We start from the raw sequence: 24,178 nt of genomic DNA, 5'->3' as shown, positions 1-24,178 counted from the left end.
ATCAGGCTGCTTCCACTGTGCCTGTGTTTTAGGGTCTGGGGATTCTGTCCTTTCCAAAATTCTATATTGCTTTTCTTTTCAGAATGTGAAATCCTCTACTGAGAATTCACTTTTGAGGAAGGGGAAAGTGGTATTGCTGATTCTGTTTCCAAGTTTGAAACCAATGCATTGGGCTTGCATTGAGGGGCACTAATCTGGTTTGGTGTAGCTTTATTCTGGCTGAAACCACTAAAGGAACTCCCAAGTGCCGGGCTGGTCCCATTTGCCATGTGCACGTGTTTTCATTTAGGAATGCCTATTTTGTGAAATGGATTGTGAATCTGAGTTTCTTAAACACACACACACACACACACTCTGGAATGCAGGAGAGGGGTGTTTGCAATTATCTAGATGGTTTAAGTCATGGAGATGTCTAAAATAAGAGATGTAGGCCCCAAAGAAAAGAAAACAAGCAAAATAAACAAGCCACTCTAGTTTTTTAGGGTCTAAATAATCTGGATTTGATCACTGTGACAAGGAAAATCAAGGGCAATGGCAGAATCTGCATGAATTTGCCTATGTAGGCCTGTCTTTTAGGGTTACTTTGCAGGGACTTGAGGTTTTTTTTCTTCTTACCTACTTGATTTTTTTTTCACCTTATGAGTCTTCCTTGGAAATGGAATGAATGAAGAGAGCATGATGGGCCTTGGCTATCAGGAAGATTCAAGTTTGAAAAATTCTGGTATGCCCACTCAGCTGTCTGGTAACCTTTCTGAGCCCCTTACCTCCTTTGAACATGGAGGTGATAATCACTCCTCTTTGGTGATGATCAAATGGAATGATGGATTTAGAGCATCTGGTACATAGTGTGTGTTCTGTGATATTTGTCTGGTTCACTTTGCATCTTACTGTCTGAGTTGAGGACAAACCAGAGGATGATTTGTTAGACAGAGCCAATTTAATTTTGGCTGAAATAAGAAAGTCAGCAAAGAAAGGGAAACCTAGTCTCATGATAACGTGCTTTTCATGTTGTATCCCAACTCTACTGCTGACTTGCTGTGTGACCTTTAGAAATGGTTTAACCTCTCTGATCTTCAATTCCCCGATCAGTGACTTGGGAATTATAATCATAGTTCCTTCCTCCTAGGGCTGTGGAGAGGATTAAACGAGCTGTTGCAGGCAAAGTGTTTATCTCCGGGCCCTGTACCTAGTTATAGGGAGCTGTGCGTTGGTTTGTCCTTTACGTCTCTGGCTGACAGCCGTCTGGACCTTCATGAAGACGTGGGTCTCCCTGGCTTGCCCTTTCCTCCTAGTGTGTGTCAAACCTGCCGCCCTTCGGGAAGCTCACCCGTGCCTATGAAGAGGTACTTCACCTCCAGGGGATCCAAGCCTTTCTTGGGCAGTGGCCATCAGCCTGTGGGTACTGAGTAGATCTGTTGAGCAGTGACGCTGAGCATGTGAATCAGAGAGGGAAAGATGAGAGAGAGACACCTCAAAGCACGTGTAAGTGATCTGTCCTTCCTTCTCTTCCAGTTCTATTGAGATATAACTAACGTGCAGACCTGTGTAAGCTTAATGTGTATGGCATAATGATTTGAGTGACATACATCATGAAATGATGATCACAGTAAATGTTGTGAACATCCATCATCTCACATGAATATAAAATAAAATAAATAGAAAAAATGTTTCCTTATGATGAGAACTCTTAGGATGTATTCTCTTACTAATTTCCATATATAACATACAATAGTGTTAATTATATTCATCATTTGTACGTTGCCTCCCTAGTGCTTATTTATTTTCTAACTGGAAATGTGTGCCTTTTGACTGCCTTCATCCAATTCTCCTGCCCCGAATCCTCATTTGTGATCTCTTTTGTCTATAAATTTGGGTTTTTTTTTTTTTGAAGTATAGTTGACCTACAACACTATACCTTAGTGATTCAACATTTCTATACATTTAAAACTGAAGTGATGTGTTTTTCTAAAGAAGATCCAGGTTTCTAAACTTAATCATTACCAGCTTTTGTTGTTGTTCACAATTTTAAACAGATTTAATGTCAAGTCAAAATGAGTACTTATTTACATATATAGGAGGAAATGTAGTCCGATTACAATGACAAAGATAAACACATTCATTTATAAACTGAGAATGTCACTGGTTTTGATCCTTTTGTCATTTGTATATTTGTTTTTTTCAACACCAAATTCTGTAAAAATTTTAGATAATTTTAGACTTAAAGAAGAACTGTAAAAATAATACAGAGAGTTCCCGTACACCCCTCACTCTGCTTCCTGTAATGGTAACATTTTACATAACCACAGGCCATTGATTAAAACTTAGAAGTCAACCTTGCTCCAATACTGTTAGAACTTGCTTGGATTTCCCCAGTTTTTCCAGGAAGGTCCTCTCTGTTCCGGGATGCAATCCAGGGTCCCATGTTGCGTTTAGCTGTCCCGCCTCCTCCCGCCAGTGACAGTTCCTCAGTTTATCCTGTCTTTTGTGACCTTGCCACTTCTGAAGAGGTCTGATCAGTTATTTTGTAGAATGCCTCTCAAGTTGGAATTGCCTAATAATTTCCCCATTTCCAGATTTTTAGTTGACTGTTCTATGTATACTTGACCACTCAGGCTGAGAAACCATTCACAGATAAGTGTTTCAAGGTCTGATAAATTATCTAGTTGCAAAAAAAAAAAAGATTATCTAGTTGCTTCTGAGAATAGCCTGATTAGGTATTATAGATCCTAGAGGTTAAGAGTATGGACTGTGGAGCCAGAGAGCCTGGGTTGTGTGCCTGGCTCTGACTTACCTGCTATGTGACCTCACGAATGTTACTTGACCTCTCTGTGTCGTCCACAAGATGGGGATAGTATTGGGACTTCTTTGGGTTGTGGTGAAGACTCAGTTACAGCGCTAGGTGCCCCAAATGGTGCCTCGCATGCAGTCATCACTCAGTAATGTCTTAGCTGTTAGTTACCATTGCTGTCCTGCAACCCTGCCCCAAGGAAGTTCAGGATTAATGATTTCCTGTGGTCACTTCTCAGGTCTGCAAAGTCAGGTGTGGTTCTTGCCAGAGTGATGACTTGGCAGTAAAGCCCCGGGGTGTTTGGACATAGGCCTCATGTCCCGTCTAGATAACTCGTTTCAACAGGAAGATTGAATCTCGGCTGCCAGAACCATGTAGAAGTTCGGTCTCCAGTACGTCCTGGCTGTGCTCAGCTCTTAGAGGGCCCTTGTCTCATCTCCCACCCTCAGCCCCTGCCAACAGCCCTGGGATCTGCTCAGAGCTCTCTCCAGGAGTCCTGTCTCTGTTCTGCCTTCTCCCGGGCCTCTCACCTTGGCAACCTGTCTTCACCTTGTTCCTCTGACTTGATGTGAGGCAGCAAGGGATAATGGTTTCACACACTGCTCACTGGCTGGGTTTACTTCCCCCGCCCATCACTTCAACGTTACTTAGATCTCTGTGCTTCAGTTTCTTTGTCTCTGGAAAGGGCAAATGATAGCAACAATTATTATAATGAAATTGACTTTATTCTTTGTGATGCACCATTTTACTTGTTACCTCTATTATTACAACTGTGTGACAGAACCACTAACATGCTCCCATTTTACAGACGAGGAAACTGAGAAACACAGAATTGAACTAGCTTTCCCCAGATCACAGAGCTATGAGATGGAGAAGTCTAGATTCAAACCCCACCTGGTCTTGGAGCTCACATTTCTATTCATGCCATGCTCTTTGCCACATGGAGTCTCGGGGTGGGGTGTTCTGTAAATAATTCTCAGGGGGTTAAATAATTTACATAGAGCATTTATCAATGTGCCTGGCTCGGGGTTAATGTTCAGTCAGTTTTAACTATTATTAACCCCATGATCTGACTTCTGTTTCCTCTGGCTCGTGGTTTATATGATTCTGGGTTGCAGGTCCTGGGGTTTATCAGTCATTGACCTGGCGCCCTCCACCAGGAGCAACGGCCACCTCGCCCAGTCCCAGCCCAGCGTCCCCCTCTGCCCATGCTGTATTAGTCCCACAAGCCCCCCACCCAGCAGATGGGCTCGCCCACAGCGCTTCACCTCGATACAGTCCAGCCTGCACTCCTCTGTCTGTTTCTAATCGACTCACTTTCCAGCGTCTTTACTCCTCTTCATTTAGTTTCACCTTTCGCCTCCGACCTTTGGTTCCGCTTCTCTGGCCCAGCTTCTGCCTCCTTCCCCTCACCCACAGCTGGCCCCATGCCTTCTCTGGACCAGCTACTTCCTGTCCCCAGGCTCAGCCCCGGGGCCTGTCGTGTGGGACAGTCTGAGACAGATCCTCATGACCGGTGTCCCTGCTGGATTTGCCCAAGTGGTGAAGGAACTCTGCCCTGTGGTGGAAACAGCAGCACCTGTTTGTGGGCCTCGAGGTCTGAAAGAAGGTGTTCCAGGAGTTGTTATTGTTGTTTGGTCGCTAAGTCGTGGCCGACTCTTTGCGACTCCGTGAACTGTAGTCTGGTCAAGAATGCTGGAGTGGGTTGCCATTTCTTTCTCCAGGGGATCTTCCCGACCCAGGGATCGAACCCACGTCTCCTGCATTGGCAGGCGGATTCATTACCGCTAAGCCACCAGAAGGACAACTGTGGGAGGGGCAGGGAGCAGGAGCCAGGCAGCGTTTTGTTCCCTGGTCCCAGGAAGCTCTTTTCCTCAAACCTCAGAGTGTTTAGGGATTACCTGGAGATTGTGTTAGATTCTGTTTCGCGGGGCGGACAGGGCCTGAGGCTCTGCAGTTCTGTCTCCTGGGTGATGGTCGCTGGAGCACCCGTTGATAAACAGAGATCGAGCACAATAATTTAGCCAGTGGCATTTCTGACTGTTCGATAAAGAATTCAAGCTACAAAAGCGATGTCCTGAGCATCAGTGCAGATGTTGCCGCCTCCTAAAGATGTTAAATGAGGTCATAGTCTCCTTTGGCACAGGTTTCGAAGCATCCCTCATCTTCTGGTACCAAAGAAAATGAGACCACAGGTTCAAAATCAGCCTCTCAGGGAGCAGTCAGCTTCTTAACTCAGTAGTCATTTGCCACCAAGGTTGTATGCGACGGCAAGAAAAATCCACTGTGGCCAAGGGATGGGGCCCTGAGGGCCCAGCTGGACCATGGTAGACACTTCTCCAAGTCAGCAGGAAGGGAGTGAGTGTGGGTTATGGTGGAGTTGGGGCCACATCCAGGTGCTAAGGGGAAGCCATAGATAGGAGATGAATGAAATGATAGGAGGCAAGGGAACGGGACCTGTCCTGGAAGTGTCCAGGCTGGACTGGTGGAGGGGACCTGCTCAGGATGCATGAGGCCAGGCTGTCCTCACTCAGGCTGGCCACCAGGCTTAAAGGACCAGAGCCAATACAGGTGAATCAACTCATTCCATCGCCTGAGCAAGACTCTTCTACCGCTGAGCCACCAGGGAAGCAGGGAATGGAGACTCAACATGGAGGCCTCTTTTCGCCTGTAGTTTTTCCCCTCTGCCCCCTGCCTCCAGTGAGACAGCTGCTCAGATGGAATGGAAAGAGATGCTACCTCTGCCTGTGTGGCCTTCCTCCTCCCCTCCCCTGCTCAGCCCTTCTCTTCCCTCTCTGCTCCTGTGACACCCTCTCTGTTGTTTGGGCTTCTCTTCCAACCTGTAAATCCCATCTCTTGGGCTGCTGAGTTTAGAGACTCCAGGCTGCTTCTTTTGTGGCCGGTGGGACATAGCTACCCCCATACCAGCATCATCCTTATTCCCTTGAAAGCTGAAGTGACTTCCACTGTTATTTCAGGAGAGTCTTGGCTCCTTTCTTGAGGGGGCTTAGCCCAGCCTGGACTGTAGGTGGAGTGCCACCAAAGGCGGATAGGAAGGGTCAGTGCCTTGGTCTGTGATTGCTTCCCCCCCAACATGTCCCCTAATGATTCTTGATTTCCATAACCCGATGAGCTCATTATTCCTATATGGGCTGTTCCTTCCATTTCTAGCTATAGATACTTATCATATTCTGATTTTTGTTAGCATTAGTTATGTATTTGAGCTACTACCAGTATCATTCTACCCCAGCGCCCTGTCTCACCACATACACATCCTGCTGACAAGTATGATGGTCAGTTCTCAGATGGTGGGGCCTAGCCCTGTAGAGCCTGCAATGGGTAGCATAGAAGGCAGTTCATGAAAATTCAGAATAAATGTATCAGATGCTGATATGGAAATGCCAGGCTCCTTTCAGACCCTTAGATATGGCCCATATCATGCTCTGGCGGGGTTTGAGGGATCTGGTGTTAGGGACAGTGCTGTGACAGGGATCCATAAAGCCATGTTCATAAATGAAAGACCATAAGTTTCCATCCATAATGTCCTTTCTCCTGCTTCCCACGAGTGCCTACAGGCAACCTCAGTGTCCTTAGCCACAGAACTAAGTGTCCTAAAGCTGCGAGCTGGCCGAGACCCTCAGGGAACTTCATGGGAATGTCCAGCCAGTCCTTTGCTTCAGAATCAAGTGATCAAAATCCAACTCAGAGTCCAGCAGGCTGTGCGGATGCAGAGTGGCTTTTCTGGACTCTTCCACCTGTCCTGGGGCTCCCAACCTCAGCCAGAGACTTTTGGGGTACACTCTGAGTCTGACCCTATAGTGGGTTGAGAGCACCCTAGGTTCCCTGTCCCACTGTCTCCCAGACCATGGAGCTCCTTTATCCCCCAAAGCCTTGTGTCTTTATTCCCAGCCTCCAGCCTGGGTTTCCTTTCATTCTCTGCGTACATGTGTTGCTTCAGTTTGGGCAAGTCAGGGACATGCAAGGCTTCTGATTAGGAATCTGGAGTTTTGTAAGGGGCACATAACTGAGCACCAAACATGTATGTATGTATCCCTTACAAGACTGAGGATGGGGCACCTATAGCGCAATCAGACCTTGTGGGCGATGCTGAAATAGAACTTTTTTTTTTCTTTTTCATTTATTTTTATTAGTTGGAGGCTAATCACTTTACAACATTGTAGTGGGTTTTGTCATACATTGACATGAATCAGCCATGGATTCACATGTATTCCCCATCCCAATCCCCCCCTCCCATCTCCCTCTCCACCCGCTCCCTCTGGGTCTTCCCAGGGCACCAGGCCCGAGCACTTGTCTCATGCATCTAACCTGGGCTGGTGATCTGTTTCACCCTAGATAATATACATGTTTCGATGCTGTTCTCTCGAAACATCCCACCCTCACCTTCTCCCACAAAGTCCAAAAGTCTGTTCTGTACATCTGTGTCTCTTTTTCTGTTTTGCATATAGGGCATCATTACCATCTTTCTAAATCCCATATATATGTGTTAGTATGCTGTAATGTTCTTTATCTTCCTGGCTTACTTCACTCTGTATAATGGGCTCCAGTTTCATCCATCTCATTAGAACTGGTTCAAATGAATTCTTTTTAATGGCTGAGTAATATTCCATGGTGTATATGTACCACAGCTTCCTTATCCATTCGTCTGCTGATGGGCATCTAGGTTGCTTCCACGTCCTGGCTATTATAAACAGTGCTGCAATGAACATTGGGGTGCACATGTCTCTTTCAGATCTGGTTTCCTCGGTGTGTATGCCCAGGAGTGGGATTACTGGGTCATATGGCAGTTCTGAAATAGAACTTTTATGCTAAAGAGTGTCTGACTCCCTCCACCCCCACCACCACTGCCTTGAGTTCTGTGACAAAAGCCCCATCCCCTCGGGATTACATTAATCTGTAGAGCCCCAGTCTCTGGGAAGGCAGTGGGGGAGAAAAATCTACTTTAGGATGTGTTATTTCTGCTGCACCCACACTGTCAGCCCCAGAGCAGGACTTGATGCTGGTGCTTTAAGACCAGTAAGGGGTGTGGGGAGGGAAGGCAAGTGACACGTGTATGCTGTCTCTCTTCCAGACTTGTGCTTTTCTATCCAGGTGGTGCTAGTGGTGAAGAATCCACCTGCTAATGCAGGAGATGCAAGAGTCCTGGGTTAGGAAGATCCCCTGGAGTAGAAAATGGGAACCCACTCCAGTATTCTTGCCTGGGAAATCCAATGGACAGAGGAGCCTGGTGGGCTACAGTCCCTGGGGTTGCAAAGAGTAGGACATAACTGAGCACCAAACATGTATGTATGTATCATCTTAAAGTGTTCTCTGCAAGTGGTGAATCTGAAGTAGAGTAGGATTAAAATCAGGTGAGACATGTATAAATGGAATATTAAAAAGGCACAGGAAATGTCAGCCTTGTCTGCAGTGACCTCTGCCATGATGAGTGGCAGGGCTTCGCATGTAATGATGCATCTCTGAGTGGTTTTAGATTAGATCTTTGCCCTCATGTGCTGGCCTCCACAAAATGGCAAGCCCCAGGGCAGGTTGGCACACTTTGGGGGCCAAAGATGAGGCAGGCACTTCTCACTCTGGCCTGAATCTGCTCCAACTGACTGCTTATGTCCGGGCACCAACGCCTTCTGTGTTTTTGTCAGAGGCAACCAGGCAGGCCTGTAGAGTTAGAAAAAAATAAAATAGGATGGGAACAAAAATATCCAACTTAAAATAGGTAATAATCCTGGCTGCACATTAAGGCAGCTATTTATAAGAGTGGAAAAAGCAAGGCTGTGTGACCTTGACAGATTATGCAACCAGTCCTTCATTTTTTTGTCTGTAGAATGGGTGTCAAAATACCTAGCATATATTGGGACTTCTCTGGAGGTCCAGTGGCTAAGACTCTGCAAGGGACCCTGGTTCAATCCCTCGTCAGGGAACTAAGATCTCACATGCCACAATTAAGACCTGGTGCAGCTAAATAAATATAAAAAATACCTATCTTACAAAGTTAACAAGAATAAATAGTAAGGACAGCCGTAATTAATTAAGCCTGACTGTGAGTCAAGCATTATTTGAAAGTCTTGACATTACGAAGGTGGGACTATGATTATCCTCACTTTGCAGATGAAGAAAGAAACCCAGAGAGGTTTAGGAAGTGGTAGAGCTGGACTCAAACCTGTGCTATTAATAGTAAAACCACACACGGTAAGAATCCAGGGCAATGAGACAGCTTTATTCAAAGCATGAAACAGATGTCCCAGTGAAATGAAAGATGATTTAGATGACTGTGCACTGATGACAAATTAAGGAACATTTCATCACATGGTGAGAAACACTCCTTTTCTGAATCTCTTCCAATCTTTCTAATGATGACAATGTTAAAACCTTGGTCAGGTGCTGCTAGGCCTTTATCACTGTCCTAAAGCCTTTCAGTTTCCCTTTTAAACAAAGAGAGCAGGAGGCCGAGGCTTCAGCAAACATCCAGCTCGCATTCAATAAAGATATTTGTTGTCACATTTGTTTTCATGCCTACCTTCTATTTATGACAAGGGTTACTGGGTTTTCATTGATAGTAGGCATGTAAAAATCCCTCTGAAGATACAGATTTAAGTACAAAGAGTCTGTCAGCACTAAACATTAGCAAGTCAATTTTAGAAGAGGTGGTATTCAGATAAGGCAAAACTAGCCAAGGCTCATGCTTCTGAGTGACTCAGGCATGAGAAATCTTGTGATAGATCGTGAGTAGGTTTCAGCCTAATGCATAGCACGGGCTTCCTACTCAGTGAATGTTAAAGACAGAGGGAAGGGAGGATGCCATTCTGTCTTCTGATCTGGGAACTGGAGAAAAAAGAAATGAGTCCTTGGTAAACTGCAGGAGACAGTCTTTCCCTTGAAATTTTGGGTATGAGTTTAGCTTGTTCTGAAGGTTGATGGATCAAGCAGGGGATGGAGAGAATGAGGTTGGTTTTGGTCTTCAGAGAACCCCGGTGGCTGAGTCTGGTGATGGATTCAGATCTTAGAGTCAGACCCCAAGTTACAAATGGGAGGCTCCAGATGGGGGGAGGGTTTTCCCCAAAGTCACTCAGGTGGAGATCAGCTGTAGTATGGACTGGTGTTTTCATCTGTTTCTAGCCAAGTGCCTCGTCTTCGTCTCTTTTCCCAAAATAGTCACCAGGCTTGAACTGGTTCCTGGTAAAACCCAGATGGCTCAGGGCTAAGTCCCCATCTCTAGGTGCTCACCACTTCTCAGCACTGCATGAGGTGCCCCGAGTTACAGGAACCTCCACGAGGGGAAAAAACAATCGTCTCCAACCTCAAGGATCTGGTAAAGCTCTGCTGTGTGATTTTGCCCTTAGACGAGCATCATTTGAGAGGTAAGTAGCCCAGGTTTTCTAGAATAGCATCAGTTAGGAAGGTCCCTCTAGGAGTGATAAGCCCTGTATGACTCGGCTTTCACCAGGTTTTGCTTCAGTAACAACAACTCCCAAATCTCTGTGGCTTACCACCAAGGAAGTTTGTTTCTTGTGTCTGTTACATGTTGGTTGCAGGTCAACTGCAGTTAGCCACAGTGTTTCCTCCATAAGGGACCCAGGCTGAAGACACAGCCCTCACCTGGGTCATGCTTTTCTCGCAGGAGAGGGAAAAAGCAGTGACAGAATCACCTGGTAGTTCTTGAGGCTTCTGCTAGGAAGAGAAATGTGTTGCTTCTATTCTGTTTTGGTTTGGGCAGACTCCAGAGCAGAATCCAGAATGAGGATTCCAACACGAGTAGTTTATTTGGGAGGGGCAGGAGACACCAGGAGGGAGGGCTGAAGTGGAAGGGCAGCCAAGAGAGGGTGGGTTATCAAGCTCACCACCTCTGTGGGCAACGCTAGTTTAACCCACGGGGAAATCGTGGAGACAGGGAAAATTATGTGCCCTGTTAGCCCTGGAGTCATGTGTCCTGGTTTCCTCTCCAGCAATGAAGGAACTGATGTATTTACACATTCAAACCTGCTGGTCATTAGTTGAGGGCTGCTCCTTGCAGGGGCATTTAATTTCCCAGCGTTTCTGGCACATATGGGGCCAAAGCCCTCAGGCAAAGAGATGCAGATAGTGGCAGTTGGGAGTTAGCTGGAACACATTGGAGTGCCAGACGAGTGCTAGCGGTGAGGCATGGAAAACGGCTGAGACATCTCTCGTTCCGCTGACCCAAGTGGAGAGGCATCGGGGATGGAGACAAGTGGTCCCCCCACAGAGGTCCAACTCTTCTCTGAGGTCTGAGGTGCAGTGTGCGGCAGCCCCTGAGCCCTGCTGTATGGGGCGCAGTAAACTCTTGAGTCAAGAGCATGAGTGATGCTTAATTGAGAACTGCTAGGTAGACTAGGGGCTTCTAGTGGCTCAGATGGTACAGAATCTGCCTGCAATGCAGGACACCGGGCTTGATCCCTGGGTCGGGAAGGTCCTCTGAAGAGGGGCATGGCAACCCACTTCAGTATTGTTGCCTGGAGAATCCCATGGCCAGAGAAGCCTGGCGGGCTAGAGACCATGCGGTCGCAAAGAGTCGGACAGGACTGAGCGACTAACACTTTCACTTTTTGGAAGACTAGACTGTGTTGACCTTGACAGCGTTGGCATTTGGGGCTGGGTCATTCTTTGTTGTGGAGGCGCTATCCTATGTACCGTAGGATGTTTAGCAGCATCCCTGGCCTCCACCCATGAGATGACAGTAACACCTTCCCACCTCCAGTTGGGTCAACCAAAAATGTCTCCAGATTGCCAAGTGTCCCCTGGGGGAGCATAATTGCCATCCACAGAGAGCCACTGATATAGATCATGCATGCATTGCTAATTCCCAGAGAACTGGAATAAATTATTAATTCCCAGAGAATTAAATTATAGGTGCCTGGGCAGAGGGGTTAGTAGCCTAGTGGAGGAGACAAATATAAACGCTAAGGACGAGTCACTCTGTGTTGCGGCACTTTGAAATATGTAAAGGCAGGAGAACCAGTTCAGGAATGTAAAGAATGCATTCTTTGAAGAGGGAGGATGGGCAAGGAAGGCTGTATAGAGCCAGAGACAGCTGAGTGAGGTTTTGAAGGATGAAGAGGAGTTTTCCAGATGAGTGATACCATGTATAGAAGTTAAATATAATCTTTGGTGATGGTGGAGACTTGGGAATGCTATAATAATTGATGCTGGAAGTGCTGACTTCAGAGCCTTCTCACACTCAGGCCAGATTGCAGGACTGTAGTTGAATCAGCTTTACCTTGTGATAACAAAGCATTCTGAGTGCATCTGGACCTGGGTTCCAGCCCTCCTCTGTCCATCCACCAGCTGTGACCTTCTCTGACTCCCTCCTCATTTTCTCATCTGTAAAATGGGTATAACACCTACCTATGGGACTGTCTTGAGGACTAAATCATGCTCTGTCTCTAAACTCTCAGCCCTGTATCTGGCATGTGGTATGAGAAGAATAAATGACAGTTAATTATTACCATAAATATTATGAAATAGGCTGAATTTGCATAATAATAGCTAACTTTTGTTGAGAGTGTATTCTGCTCCAGGCACCACCACAAGGGCCTTTCTGTATTAACCTTTGAGCACGATAGGTATTGTGATTGCTCTCTCCATTTTACATGGAAGAGGCCGAGGCACAGAGTAATTGGTACGGTGGGTGAATGATACTCAAAATGCCAGCCGACGTCTGAACAAGCAGTCTTTTTGCTGGATGGTTTAGTACTTAGCATTTCTCCTTAACTTTTTGAAAAGAAATCAAGGGCTTAGTTATAAAGTTATTTTCACCAAAGTTTTAGAGGCAGTGTAGCAACTTTTGAATAAATGAACTTTTCTCACTGTTGACTGAAGGTCCTTAATGCAGTTATAGAATATTAATAAGAAGATGAGTGAGCAGAGACTTATTTTTAACCACAGCATCTGAGCTGGCCTTTCACTGCTAGTCTATTGGGGTAGATGATGAATCACCCAACGCTGACCCCTTCCAGAAATGTCTGTGAGAGGAAACAAGGGGAAACTTTCAGCTATTTAACTCTTCCCCCGGCCCCCACCCCCACCGCACCCCCCCAGGCTATTAAAAGAAAAGCTGAAAGTGTGTTTGTCAGCCTCCTGGATTCCAGGTCCAGAACAGGAGGAGATATGTCTCCTCTCCCTCTGTGACCGGGACACATATGGTGTTCTGGGTATTACAGGAGCAGAATGTGTTCCAAGGACTGCTTTTAAACCCAGCCCCGCTCCATGTGCCTGCGATGGGAATCAGCGTAGGGTCCTGGTGTCTGGGGGAGCACCCTTCTTCTGCTGTACCCTTGTTGCTGGCTGAGCTCTCAGCTTTGATGGCCTCTCCTTGGAGAAACAGAAAAGACAGTTCAGTGAGGGCATGGACCTGGTCTGCCATACGTAGTTCTGTGTCCTGAGCCCGTTGGAGGCGCTCCAACAAGAAAGAGTCAGTGAATGAAAGGTGTGGGTGCTCCTTCTTTCCCAACACCACCATCACGTGCCTAGACTACACATGAGTTTCTCCCATCTTGGGCTCAGGTCCAGACTCCAGTCCTTGCCAGCCACGTGTTCTGGGGTAAATTACTTCCCCTCTTTATGCCCCGTCAGTAAGGTGGCATGTGTGTGTGCTCAGTCATGTCCGACTCTTTGCAACCCCATGGACTGTAGCCAGCCAGGCTCCTCAGTCCATGGAATTTTCCAGGCAAGAATACTGGAGTGGGTTGCCATTTCCTTCTCCAGGGGATCTTCTTGACCCAGGGGTTGAACTTGTGTCTCTTATATCTCCTGCACTGACAGGCGGATTCCTTACTGCTGGCGCCACCTGGGAAGCCCATCGGTAAGGTGGAGCGAATAATAATTCCATGCAGAAGGAGGCTGGAAGAAGTCAGTCTAAAGCACCTGGCTCGTAGAAAGTACTCTTGGTGGTAGTTCTTTTGCTTATCATTTCAAGATGGAGCTGGATCCGTTGGAGGTATCCCTCGGGTCGGGGAGAGGGATTGGCATCCTAGAATTCCACAATCCTTCCCTTGGAGGGATCGTAAGGTGCCCTCCAGTTCTGTATTCCAAATGATGTTTGAAACCTTCTGGTCAGTCCATGTTTTCCAAAGGACAAAAACCATGGCAGCCTAGATAAAGAGGCGTCTGCAGCAGCTTTGCTCTCGTTAGCTGTGGCCTGGGCTCCAGCTGGCCCCCCTTCTCGCTGCCACGCAGCATCTGCTGTCTGCCTCCTACTCAGACGTCCGTGGGTCGGTGGCAACCCCAGAAAGTTCTGGGCCAGATGTGAATGTGGCTCAGACTGTGCCCGACTAGGTGATTAGCTGGTTGTTTTCTCTGCACGACACCCCCCAAAATGTTTTTACTCTCCATGCCTCACCCACACCCATTGCTGCCTCGTCCACTTTCTATTCTTTCTTGAATATGCATGCTTCACATTACCCCTTCTCTAAGAGACAGTCAGCCCCTCCAGGGAGAGGCAGGGTCATGTAGTGGGTCCGGGCTCAAGCTCAGGAGTCCAAACTTGGAGGGTGTGGATCCCAGCTCTGCTATGGAGCTGCTGTGTGAACTCGGGCAAGTTACTCAGCTTCTCTGTGCCTTCTCCTGGTCTATAAATGAAAATAATAGTAGTGCCTACTTGACAGGGTCTTTGAGAAATTTAAACAAGCCAAGCTCTTGTAAAGCACATAGAATGTGCTTTGACATATGGTGAGTCTTCAGTGAAGCTTAGCTAATATCAAGATCTTACAGTAACAAGTGGTAGCAAAGAGGATGGTGATGCTTCAACCATAAGAGCTTGCATGTCGTCAGCCTGCCGAGGGGATCTGGGATCGAAAATCCAGTTGGCTGTGGATTTGCCATGGATTCTTTAAAAAAATTTTTTTTCTTTCTTTTTTTATTGACTGTGTTGAGTCTTAGCTGTGGTGCATGGACTTAGTCGCCCTGCGGCAAGTAGAATCTTCCCGGGCCTGGGCTCAGGTCCCCTGCATTGCAAGGCGGATTCTTTACCACTGGGCCACCAGGAAATTCCTTGCCATGGATTCTAATGGCAACTCTCAATAGTGAAATTGTTCAAAGGACCTTAAGGGCTCATGAAGTGAAAGTGTTACTCAGCTGTGTCCGACTCTTTGCGACCCCATGGACTGTAACCTGCCAGGCTCCTCTGTCTATGGAATTCTCCAGGCAAGAATACTGGAGTGGGTTGCCATTCTTTTCTCCAGGGGATCTTCCTGACCCAGAGATTGAACCCAGGTCTCCTGCATTGCAGGCAGATTCTTACTGTCTGAGCCATAGTAAAGCCCTTGGGGAAACCCAAGGGCTCATAAAGGCAATAGCTATTGTGCTTCTGTAACCTGATGAATCCAGGTTAAATGTCAGGGAGCGAGGCTGCCAGGGAATGCGTAGTTAATGATCACAGCGGGTATAAGGCTAGTAACGGAGGAATGAGAGTAAGTGCCAAGGAAGGATGGTGTGTTAACAGTGACTGTGGCTTGCCAGCTAGCTGCTGGGCTCACTGGGTGAAAAGTCACAAAACCCTGATAGGAAAAAGGTGTAGTTCTTGCTTATGGAAAGGAGAGGGACATCAGAGGTCTAAGATGATCCTATCGAGTTCTCTAACTCCAGTAATTACACAATGTTCAAACAAACACTTACTGACCTTGGCACTTTTCAGCCAAATGATGCACTCAATAGGACAGTTTGTTACTTCTGTAACGTCAGAACACTGGCTAGGTAAACTTTAAAGCACCTGACAGATCTTCCTTCAAGGTACAGCAGCACCGAAATGAAAGACAGAACTCATGTCCGTGCTCCGGGGCCAGCCCGTTCCTGGAGAGGAGAGGACGGTCAGGTCAGAAGTCTTGGGATGGGGTGGGGCTGGGCTGTGCGGGGCAATGAGAAGCGAAGAATCACTTTATATTCCTGGAGGAAAAAGAGATATGAAAAGTGGAACAATGGGTTATTATAGCACACTCATTGGAGCCTGTTTTGGTATCTGGCAAAGACACTTGCTTTTCCCAGGGGTTGAGGTAAATGTGTGCTTCCTTCTGTGAGCCAAGTCTTTCCTGGGAATGTAGAGGTGTCAAGAAAGAAGTAAAAATTGGGAAATATAATCTGTTCATCAGAAAACAACTGGTTCTGAAGTGTTTGATACTGGTGAAGAAAATCTATGGTCCCTGTACCCTGATGCCTAACGATGAACCAGGGGCATGGTTCCCCTCCCGATGAGTATGTGTTGAATGAATGAATGAATGAATGAAATTCATACGTTTTCATATAGATGTTTTCTCCTTTAGTTGTTATTGTTTAGTCAGTAAGCCATTTCTGACTCTTTTTGCAACTCTGTGGACTGTAGCCCACCAGGCTCCTCTGTCCAAGGATGACTGCTTAAATAGCATATTAATAAGGTGTTTAGTGATGACTTGGAAAAACTGTACCTTGTACTGAAATCATCGTCTGTGATTGCATCTTGAAGAACTTAAGCACCCAGATGTGAGACGTAGTCCTTAATGAGGATGTCACCCGCATTCAATCCCAGACTCTTTCTAGAGGTTTGAATGTTAGCATTTTCAGCAATCATTGCTGAAGGAATTGGTCCATATAAAAGCCTGTGCATCTCAGTTCAGTTCAGTTCAGTTCAGTTGCTCAGTCATTTCTGACTCTTTGTGACCCCATGAATCGCAGCACGCCAGGCCTCCCTGTCCATCACCAACTCCCGGAGTTTACTCAAACTCATGTCCATCGAGTCAGTGATGCCATCCAGCCATCTCATCCTCTGTCGTCCCCTTCTCCTCCTGCCCCCAATCCCTCCCAGCATCAGGGTCTTTTCCAATGAGTCTTCTCTTCGCATGAGGTGGCCAAAGTACCGGAGTTTCAGCCTCAGCATCAGTCCTTCCAATGAACACCCAGGACTGATCTCCTTTAGGGTGGACTGGTTGGATCTCCTTGCAGTCCAAGGGACTCTCAAGAGTCTTCTCCAACACCACAGTTCAAAAGCATCAATTCTTTGGCGCTCAGCTTTCTTCACAGTCCAACTCTCACATCCATACGTGACCACTGGATAAACCATAGTCTTGACTAGAGGGACCTTTGTTGGCAAAGTAATGTCTCTGCTTTTTAATATGCTATCTAGGTTGGTCATAACTTTCCTTCCAAGCATCTCAGCTCTGCTGTTTACTTGGTGTGTGATAACTGTATTTCCCTGTGCAAGCAAGTATCCGGTATGATTTCATTAAGACTGTGTTGTCAGTTAACCCTGCTGCAAAAGCTCTTCAGTCCAAAGATTTAAAAGCAAAAGTGTTTAAGTGGTGTTGCTCTGTGACCTGAACTTGGTGTGATGGGAAAGCCAGCAGGCTTGGTTTTCACGTTGGAAAGACACTTTCTGATATTGCTAAATGCATAAGGTATTTGGTTCAATGTTGTCCTCTGGGACCTGGTAGCATTTCTTATCTCTCTTGCAACACAAAGTGTAGGTGTTACAAAGACCACCAACTCCTCCTGTCATTTTTCCTCTTCAAATCACTCCTCTTCAATTCCCTCCATAATCGGGAAGAAATGGCTGTTGTTCATTTGTTAAGTCTGTTGAGTGTTTGTTATCAGTTTGGGGCTCAGTTTTAGGGTTTACTAGAATTGGGATGGTTCTCAAACACTCTGTCCTTTTGTACATTGATTTGTGTTTTCAGAAGCCCAAAACGATGTTTTAAAAAGTCTAATGAAGAAGTAACTGCTGATAGCCATAATTCAGGAAATCAAAAAGAAGAGATCAGTGTGGAAAGGTTGGATTTTGAGCAAGGACTCTCTGTATGTTTTTGACACCACCAAGTTGTGAAAAACCCAATGATTTTCATTTTTTACATTGATTTAAATGATTTATTCTGTTCATATTTTGGCTTATTTCTCCTCACTGCTTTAAACTAATTTCTTAAAGTTGATTTGTTCATAGTTTCATTTTTTATAAAGGATATTAATCTTATTATTATAAAAGTTCTATATGCTTATTATAACCAATGGTTAAAATTTTTTTAAGTGTAAATAAGGGAGCAGAATCACCTGCGATTCCTTCAACCAGAGATAATCGCTATTCAAATGTACCTTTTTCTAGTCATAATGTAGGATAATATTTGGGACCGTGTTTTATATCTTCAGTCTTATATCTGTTTTTCAGATTATCCCCCTCCATTTTTTTTTTTTTTTTAAGAAAAGGAACTCAAATCATTATACTGTAATTCCTGTTCTAAAGTCCCTTCTACTCCTAGTGGTTATTCTTAAGTCCATCCTGTCTTGTGTGGGCTGTGAGGGGCCTGCTCTATGTCCAGCTGCATGGACAGGCATTAGGTTGACAAATGGAAACACGGATAAGAAATTGCATCTTTTAATGGCTCTGTCATACTTCACTACTGCTGTGGCGTTGTTTGCTTAACCTTTCAGAGAGAATGAACGGAGTTGTTTCTAATTTTCTTATTACCTAAAGAGTGCTACAAATAATCATCTTTGTCTGAATTGAATTTACTTTTCTTGGACATTGTTCCCAAGATGGGGTTGCCAGGCCCATGAATATAAACAGACTTATAATACTTGTTACCTCTTTACAGTATTACTTAATCCAATTGATACTGCCACCTGTGATGTCCAAATGTACTTGTTTGCAGAAAGCCCACTCCTGTCCAATTCAAGTCATTATATTTGTTGGGTTTCTTTGGTGACTCAGTGGTAAAGAACCCGCCTGCCAAGGCAGGAGACCCGGGCTCGATCTTTGGAGTCAGGAAAATTCCCTGGAGAAGGGTATTCTTGCCTGGGAAATCCGATGGACAGAGGAACCTGGCAGAACTGCAGTCCGTGGGATCTCAAAAGAGTCAGACACGACTGAGTGACTACACAACAACAGTTTATATTTGCTGCCTTAATAGAGACCTAAAATTAAGTGAAACAGGTTTGAATTTACTTTCTGAAACTCTTACCTTTTTGTCACCAGAGGTACATATAATGCTTGCCAAAAATGTGAAATGAGCTTGTTAAGTATTACCTAAATAGTACTTTAAAACATATAATGTATTATTAAAAGGTTAGCTTCTACTAAGTAATAAAATTAACATAAGGACTTAATGTTTGGGAAAAGTTCTGAAAGAAAAGACTTGCTTCCATCTTGATTTTCCCTCATTTTTCTTTATCTTCTCACCAAATTTTCAGGAATTTTACCACGCTCAATGCCATTCACCTACTTGCCCTAATGTTTCAAGCGAGTCTAAGCAGTAAGAGAAAAGTGATATTCTAGACCTTCAGAACCAATTTCCTTTCAAGTGGTGCAGAAGGGTCCTTGGATTTCCTTGCCTAGGAAAGAAAAGATGCCAAGTGTTCTTGACCCAAAGTAGCTGCCTTGAAATGCACCCCCTCTCTGCTCAAATCCGAACCAAAGGCATTCTGCCCAGAACTCGAGGTGAGCCGTAGTCACTGCCTGGAGTCTTAATCTTAGCAAACACACAGCCATAACATTTGGCTAGAGAAGCACGTAAACATGAGTGGGTTCTCTCCAAATGAACCTTTGTACTCTCCAGGGACACCAGGGGAGTGGAACACAAGCCCCTAACATCCTTGTTAAAAATCAATTAGTAATATTGTATGGGTTGATTATAGGTTTGTGAGTATGAATTTGGAAAAAAAGTTACAGGCTCCCTCATTTTGGTCTACTTGATGGCACTGAACCATCAAGCTGAATTTAAGAACATCCAAAGTTTAAACTGAGTACGAGGCTCTGGAGGCTTTAGAGTCACCATGGCTGGACGTCTTACAGTTCACTCAGAAGACCAAAACAACGGCTGCGGGTAGTCGGCCGTGCGTTTCACATGATTACTTTCACGTGGTTATTTTACTTAACATCTAAAGAGAAAAAACAGCTCTGTAGTGGGCAGTGCCATGATCCTCCCCTGCCACTCCCTGTCTGAGAGAACCGAGCAGGTACCTTACCATGTCCAGTGAGACAGTCAGCCAAGGTGCTGAGTCTCAGTCTGTCACTGACCTTGCTCACTGCAGTCACGTGTTGACCAGTCCCCGCTGACCTGCAGCACCCATGCAGCCAGACAAGATGGTCAGCAGGCAGGACCCATGGGTGCTGCCCTCCCAGGGAGCCTCTGGACGCCCGCAGGTGCTAACCACAGGAAGTGGTGGGTTACGGGAGAGAACAGAAAAGGGGCCGTGGAGATGAAGAGAGCGGAAATGCAACAGGAGTGCATTGAGGGCCAAAAGGAGGAGGAGGAGGGCAGTCCACCATGCTTGGTATCATCACAGACCCTCTGGGTACTAGTTGTTTTTCATCTTAAGAATAAAGTCTGTGCTTTGAACTTTTCTTCCAGTGAGGGGGAGGACTGTGACTTCCTGCTGGTTGAGAGAACCTGCTTCAAGGCAGAAATCCTCTGGAGGCTTGTGTTTTGTCTTTGGCATTCAAGCGCATTTTAGACCACCTTCTATCATATCTCTGTGTTTATTTCTATATGTTATATTATTTTAAATTACCATTTAAATGATTCTAATATGCAATCATTTATGAGTTTTCATTGATTTCAAAACACCACATGGGTGGGGAGGGAACTACATTAGTTAAAAGGCACATTCCATTTTCAGAAATATTAAAATATGGGGATAAGGTATATCTTAGAATGAAGACAATTCAGCAAATTCTGAGTAAAATTACTGCTCCCGGAAGCTGTGTCATATTTCTGGTGGGGCTGAGTCTGTTTTCTGGTATATGTTTGTGTACAGGTGGGGGTAGACAAGTACCTTGGTATCTAATGCACAACCTTCGATATGTTGTGGGGTGGGGGTGGGGAGTGTGTTGGGTTTGGGGCTGAGAGGTGTGAGGAATTGCCCAGTGTCCATTCTGGATTCTTTTCTGACATTCCTTAGGACAGGGTTCCTAGACTTTGGCAATGTTGGCATTTGGAGCCAGTTAACCCTCTTTTGGGAGATGTTTAGCATCATGCCTGGCTTCTATCCAGGAAGAGCATCCCTTGGCCCTGGTTGTAACAACCAAAAATGTCTACAGATGCTACAGAATTGCCCCTGCTTAAGAGCCGCTGCGTTAGGGCCAAAGAGAAGCTCCCGAAGCAGTGGACCAACCCAGAGCCTTTGGCATTTCTGTTCTTGGGAAAGAGTATTGTGGGTAAGAACAAAGTTTCTTAAGTTTCTGAAGTTTCTGAAGTTAGGCTGAGATTTTCAAAACCCACTTACTCTGTCACTTTGGGCAGGTAACTGCACTTTTGGGGGCCTCAGTTTCTTCACCTGTCAAATGGGGATAAGAGCAGCACCTACCTCTGTGGCCTCCCAGGATCGTTGTGGGTATAAAATGCTTGGCAGGACACCTGGAGTAAGTGCTTTGGACATATTATCTACCATTACTATCAATGTTGTTACTGTTGCTATTCTTATCATTGCTATTATTATTGTGGATCCTTTGGCCACCCCCACCAGCTGGGCTAATCACTGGCCATCTCTTGACTGCAGGCTCCCGCCTGCCGACTGTGTTGATAGGGCTTCTCACTCCCTGATCAAGCTCTTCACTTTTCCTCCTTAGATCCATCCTCTCTCACCCCCCGAATTCTCATTTACTTTTGCCGCGCTGTTTACCATCGCATTAGCCTACTCACTCCCAGCCTAATCCTCAGAGTGAAATGTGTCCATTATGTTTATTAAAGTAAGAGCAACTCAGATATGCAGATGACACCACCCTTATGGCAGAAAGTGAAGAGGAACTAAAAAGCTTCTTGATGAAAGTGAAAGAGGAGAGTGAAAAAGTTGGCTTAAAGCTTAACATTCAGAAAACTAAGATCATGGCATCTGGTCCCATCATCACATGGGAAATAGATGGGGAGACAGTGGAAACAGTTTCAGACTTTATTCTTTTGGGCTCCAAAATCACTGCAGATAGTGACTGCAGCCATGAAATTAAAAGACGCTTACTCCTTGGAAGGAAAGTTATGATCAACCTGGATAACATATTAAAAAGCAGAGACATTACTTTGCCAACAAAAGTCCGTCTGGTTAAGGCTATGATTTTTCCAGTGGTCATGTATGGATGTGAGAGTTGGACTATAAAGAAAGCTGAGCGCCGAAAAATTGATGCTTTTGAACTATGGTGTTGGAGAAGACACTTGAGAGTCCTTGGGACTGCAAGGAGATCCAACCAGTCCATCCTAAAGGAGATCAGTCCTGGGTGTTCATTGGAAGGACTGATGCTGAGGCTGAAACTCCGGTACTTTGGCCACCTCACGTGAAGAGAAGACTCATTGGAAAAGACCCTGATGCTGGGAAGGATTGGGGGCAGGAGGAGAAGGGGACGACAGAGGACGAGATGGCTGGATGGCATCACCGACTCGATGGGCTTGAGTTTGAAACTCCGGGAGTTGGTGATGGACAGGGAGGCCTGGTGTGCTGCAATTCATGGGGTCGCAAAGAGTCGAACACGACTGAGCAATTGAACTGAACTGAACTGAAGAGCAGCTCGTGTTCTCTCTCCTTCCCTCTCTCCTCTCTCTCTCTCTGTCTCAGGTTTGGTACAGCTCACTCTGAGTTATTTTGTAAATCTAGATGGAGATGATGCTATTAGGAAGAGAAAGAGGAAAAATTGTGCCAGTCCTTTGGAGAAGCAAGCAGGAACCTGGCTGTTTCCTCAGCCATTGGAATGGCTTCTAGAAGGACAACCTTGGCACCGGGACAGGATAAAAATGCCTCATCTCTGTGACCTCTGAGGATCGGCCAAGGCAAGAGTGGATAAAGAGCTAACCTGCCCCGCCTGCCAGCCAAAAATAGGCCAACTGCGTCACAGGGCTTTCAGTCATTAAACCTTTCCTCTGCAGAAGGCTGTGGTTCCAACTGGAAAGGGGCCAGGGATGGGTTAAGGTAATTCCCTCACAACCCTGACATTCCTCTCTTTGCGTCAGAGGCAGGCTTGGAAATTGAGTAGTGCTACATGGAGGTGTAAATTCGTAACCAGGAATGATGTATAAGCAGCTAGCTGAGGGAACATGTGCAATGAGTCTACTTATAGATTAACTATTCTTTGTCTTTAAATAATGAAGGCCTATTTTTTGGATCAATCAATTTATTTTTTTAACTTTTGTTTCTCATTCTAAAGGTTAATTCATGTTTGTTGTAGAAAGTTTGAATGTAAAAAATCAATAAGAAATTAAAATCCATCCATCATCTTACCACTACAGCCACTGGGAACCTTTTGTGCCTTTTTTTTTCTTTGCATCTTGGTGCAATGTACAGTTTTCCTAAAATTGTGATCATATGCCGTTTTCTAAACAGTGAAATTATAGATGCTAAATTATATCAGAACTGTCTTTATTTAGAGTGTTGTAACCTCAGTGCCTGGCTCAGAGCTTATAAACAAAAGTATCATTAGTTTAGTAAAGATATTTGTTAGATGAATTCACAGTGAGGTGAGTAAATTAATAAGCTTATAAAGAGAGTATATATTGATTCTTACATGAATTAATAGTTTGGGTAAAGAAATATGTCTAAGTTATAGAATGTTTGCATGAATTATTCCTAATAAACAATGTAAAAGGTATACAGAAGAAAAAAATTTCAGGATATTTCCAAAGGTCATGATAAATCTTCTTTTAAATTCTTGAGGTTCTATATGGACCAAATGTTCATGATAGGAATTGATAAAGGATATAGCTTTAAATTATAATTTAATCCACATGTTCAGCCAATGTTTCTTTTGCTTTTATTGTCTGAGCACTATGCTAAAAGTTGGGGATGCAGAAATTAACAAGACAAGTTGAGTCTTTGTTCTCAAGAAGTTGACATTTTAGTCAGGGGTTGTCATGATGACATCTTTGGTCTACACAGGGAAACATTGTTTGAGAATATGGAACTCAGTTACTCCCTTTATGTTCCTGATCTGTCTCAGAAGTTCTGGGTGGAGCATGTTCTTTTCTTGGCTTCCTTCAAAAGAGGAAGAAAAAATAAATAAATAAAAGTACACCCAAAGTACTCACAATGATACTGTATCTCAGATTCAATTAAAGTGTTAGCCGCCCAGTCATGTCCAACTCTTTGTGACCCCATGGGCTGTAGTCCACCAGGCTCCTCTGTCCATGGAATTCTCCAGGCAAGAATACCGGAGTAGGTTGCCATTCCCTTCTCCAGGGGATCTTCTGACCCAGAGATTGAACCTGGGTACTAGATCTCATGAGGTCATTAAATATATTACTTGAGAACCAGATGGATTTTGGCTTGTTAACCTCCTCTTGACTGGGCTGAGTGTCCATGTTGGTAGGAAGAGGCTCTGGTCTGGAGTGTTCTTCAGACTCCACAGTCCCAAGAGGAACTGATGTACCGGCTGTGGGAGCAGAGACATGCTGGTCATTCAGGGAGGTGGGGGAGGAATGGGAGGCTGCC

The 24,178-nt window shown here is 45.2% G+C and overlaps 1 protein-coding gene across 3 annotated transcripts in view; it reads left to right on the top strand.

Moving 5' to 3' along the window:
• SLC1A2 (solute carrier family 1 member 2) overlaps positions 1 to 24,178 on the top strand; it is a 153,099-nt gene that overhangs the window by 36,424 nt on the left and 92,497 nt on the right. Inside the window, exon 1 of one of the 3 annotated variants that reach the window (XM_043482216.1) lies at positions 15,414 to 15,626. The exons of the other annotated variants lie outside the window; for them this stretch is intronic. Within the exon in view, the coding sequence (XP_043338151.1) occupies positions 15,577 to 15,626 (50 nt within the window). The 5' untranslated portion in view covers positions 15,414 to 15,576. Of the gene's footprint in view, positions 1 to 15,413; positions 15,627 to 24,178 lie in introns of those variants that run through there. 3 annotated transcript variants of the gene reach the window in all.

Source organism: Cervus canadensis, chromosome 11, assembly GCF_019320065.1.
Source record: "Cervus canadensis isolate Bull #8, Minnesota chromosome 11, ASM1932006v1, whole genome shotgun sequence".
In the NCBI taxonomy this organism is placed as follows: domain Eukaryota; kingdom Metazoa; phylum Chordata; class Mammalia; order Artiodactyla; family Cervidae; genus Cervus; species Cervus canadensis.
The sequence above is the reverse complement of the archived record's forward strand: the minus strand, read 5'-3'. Positions and strand labels throughout refer to the sequence as shown.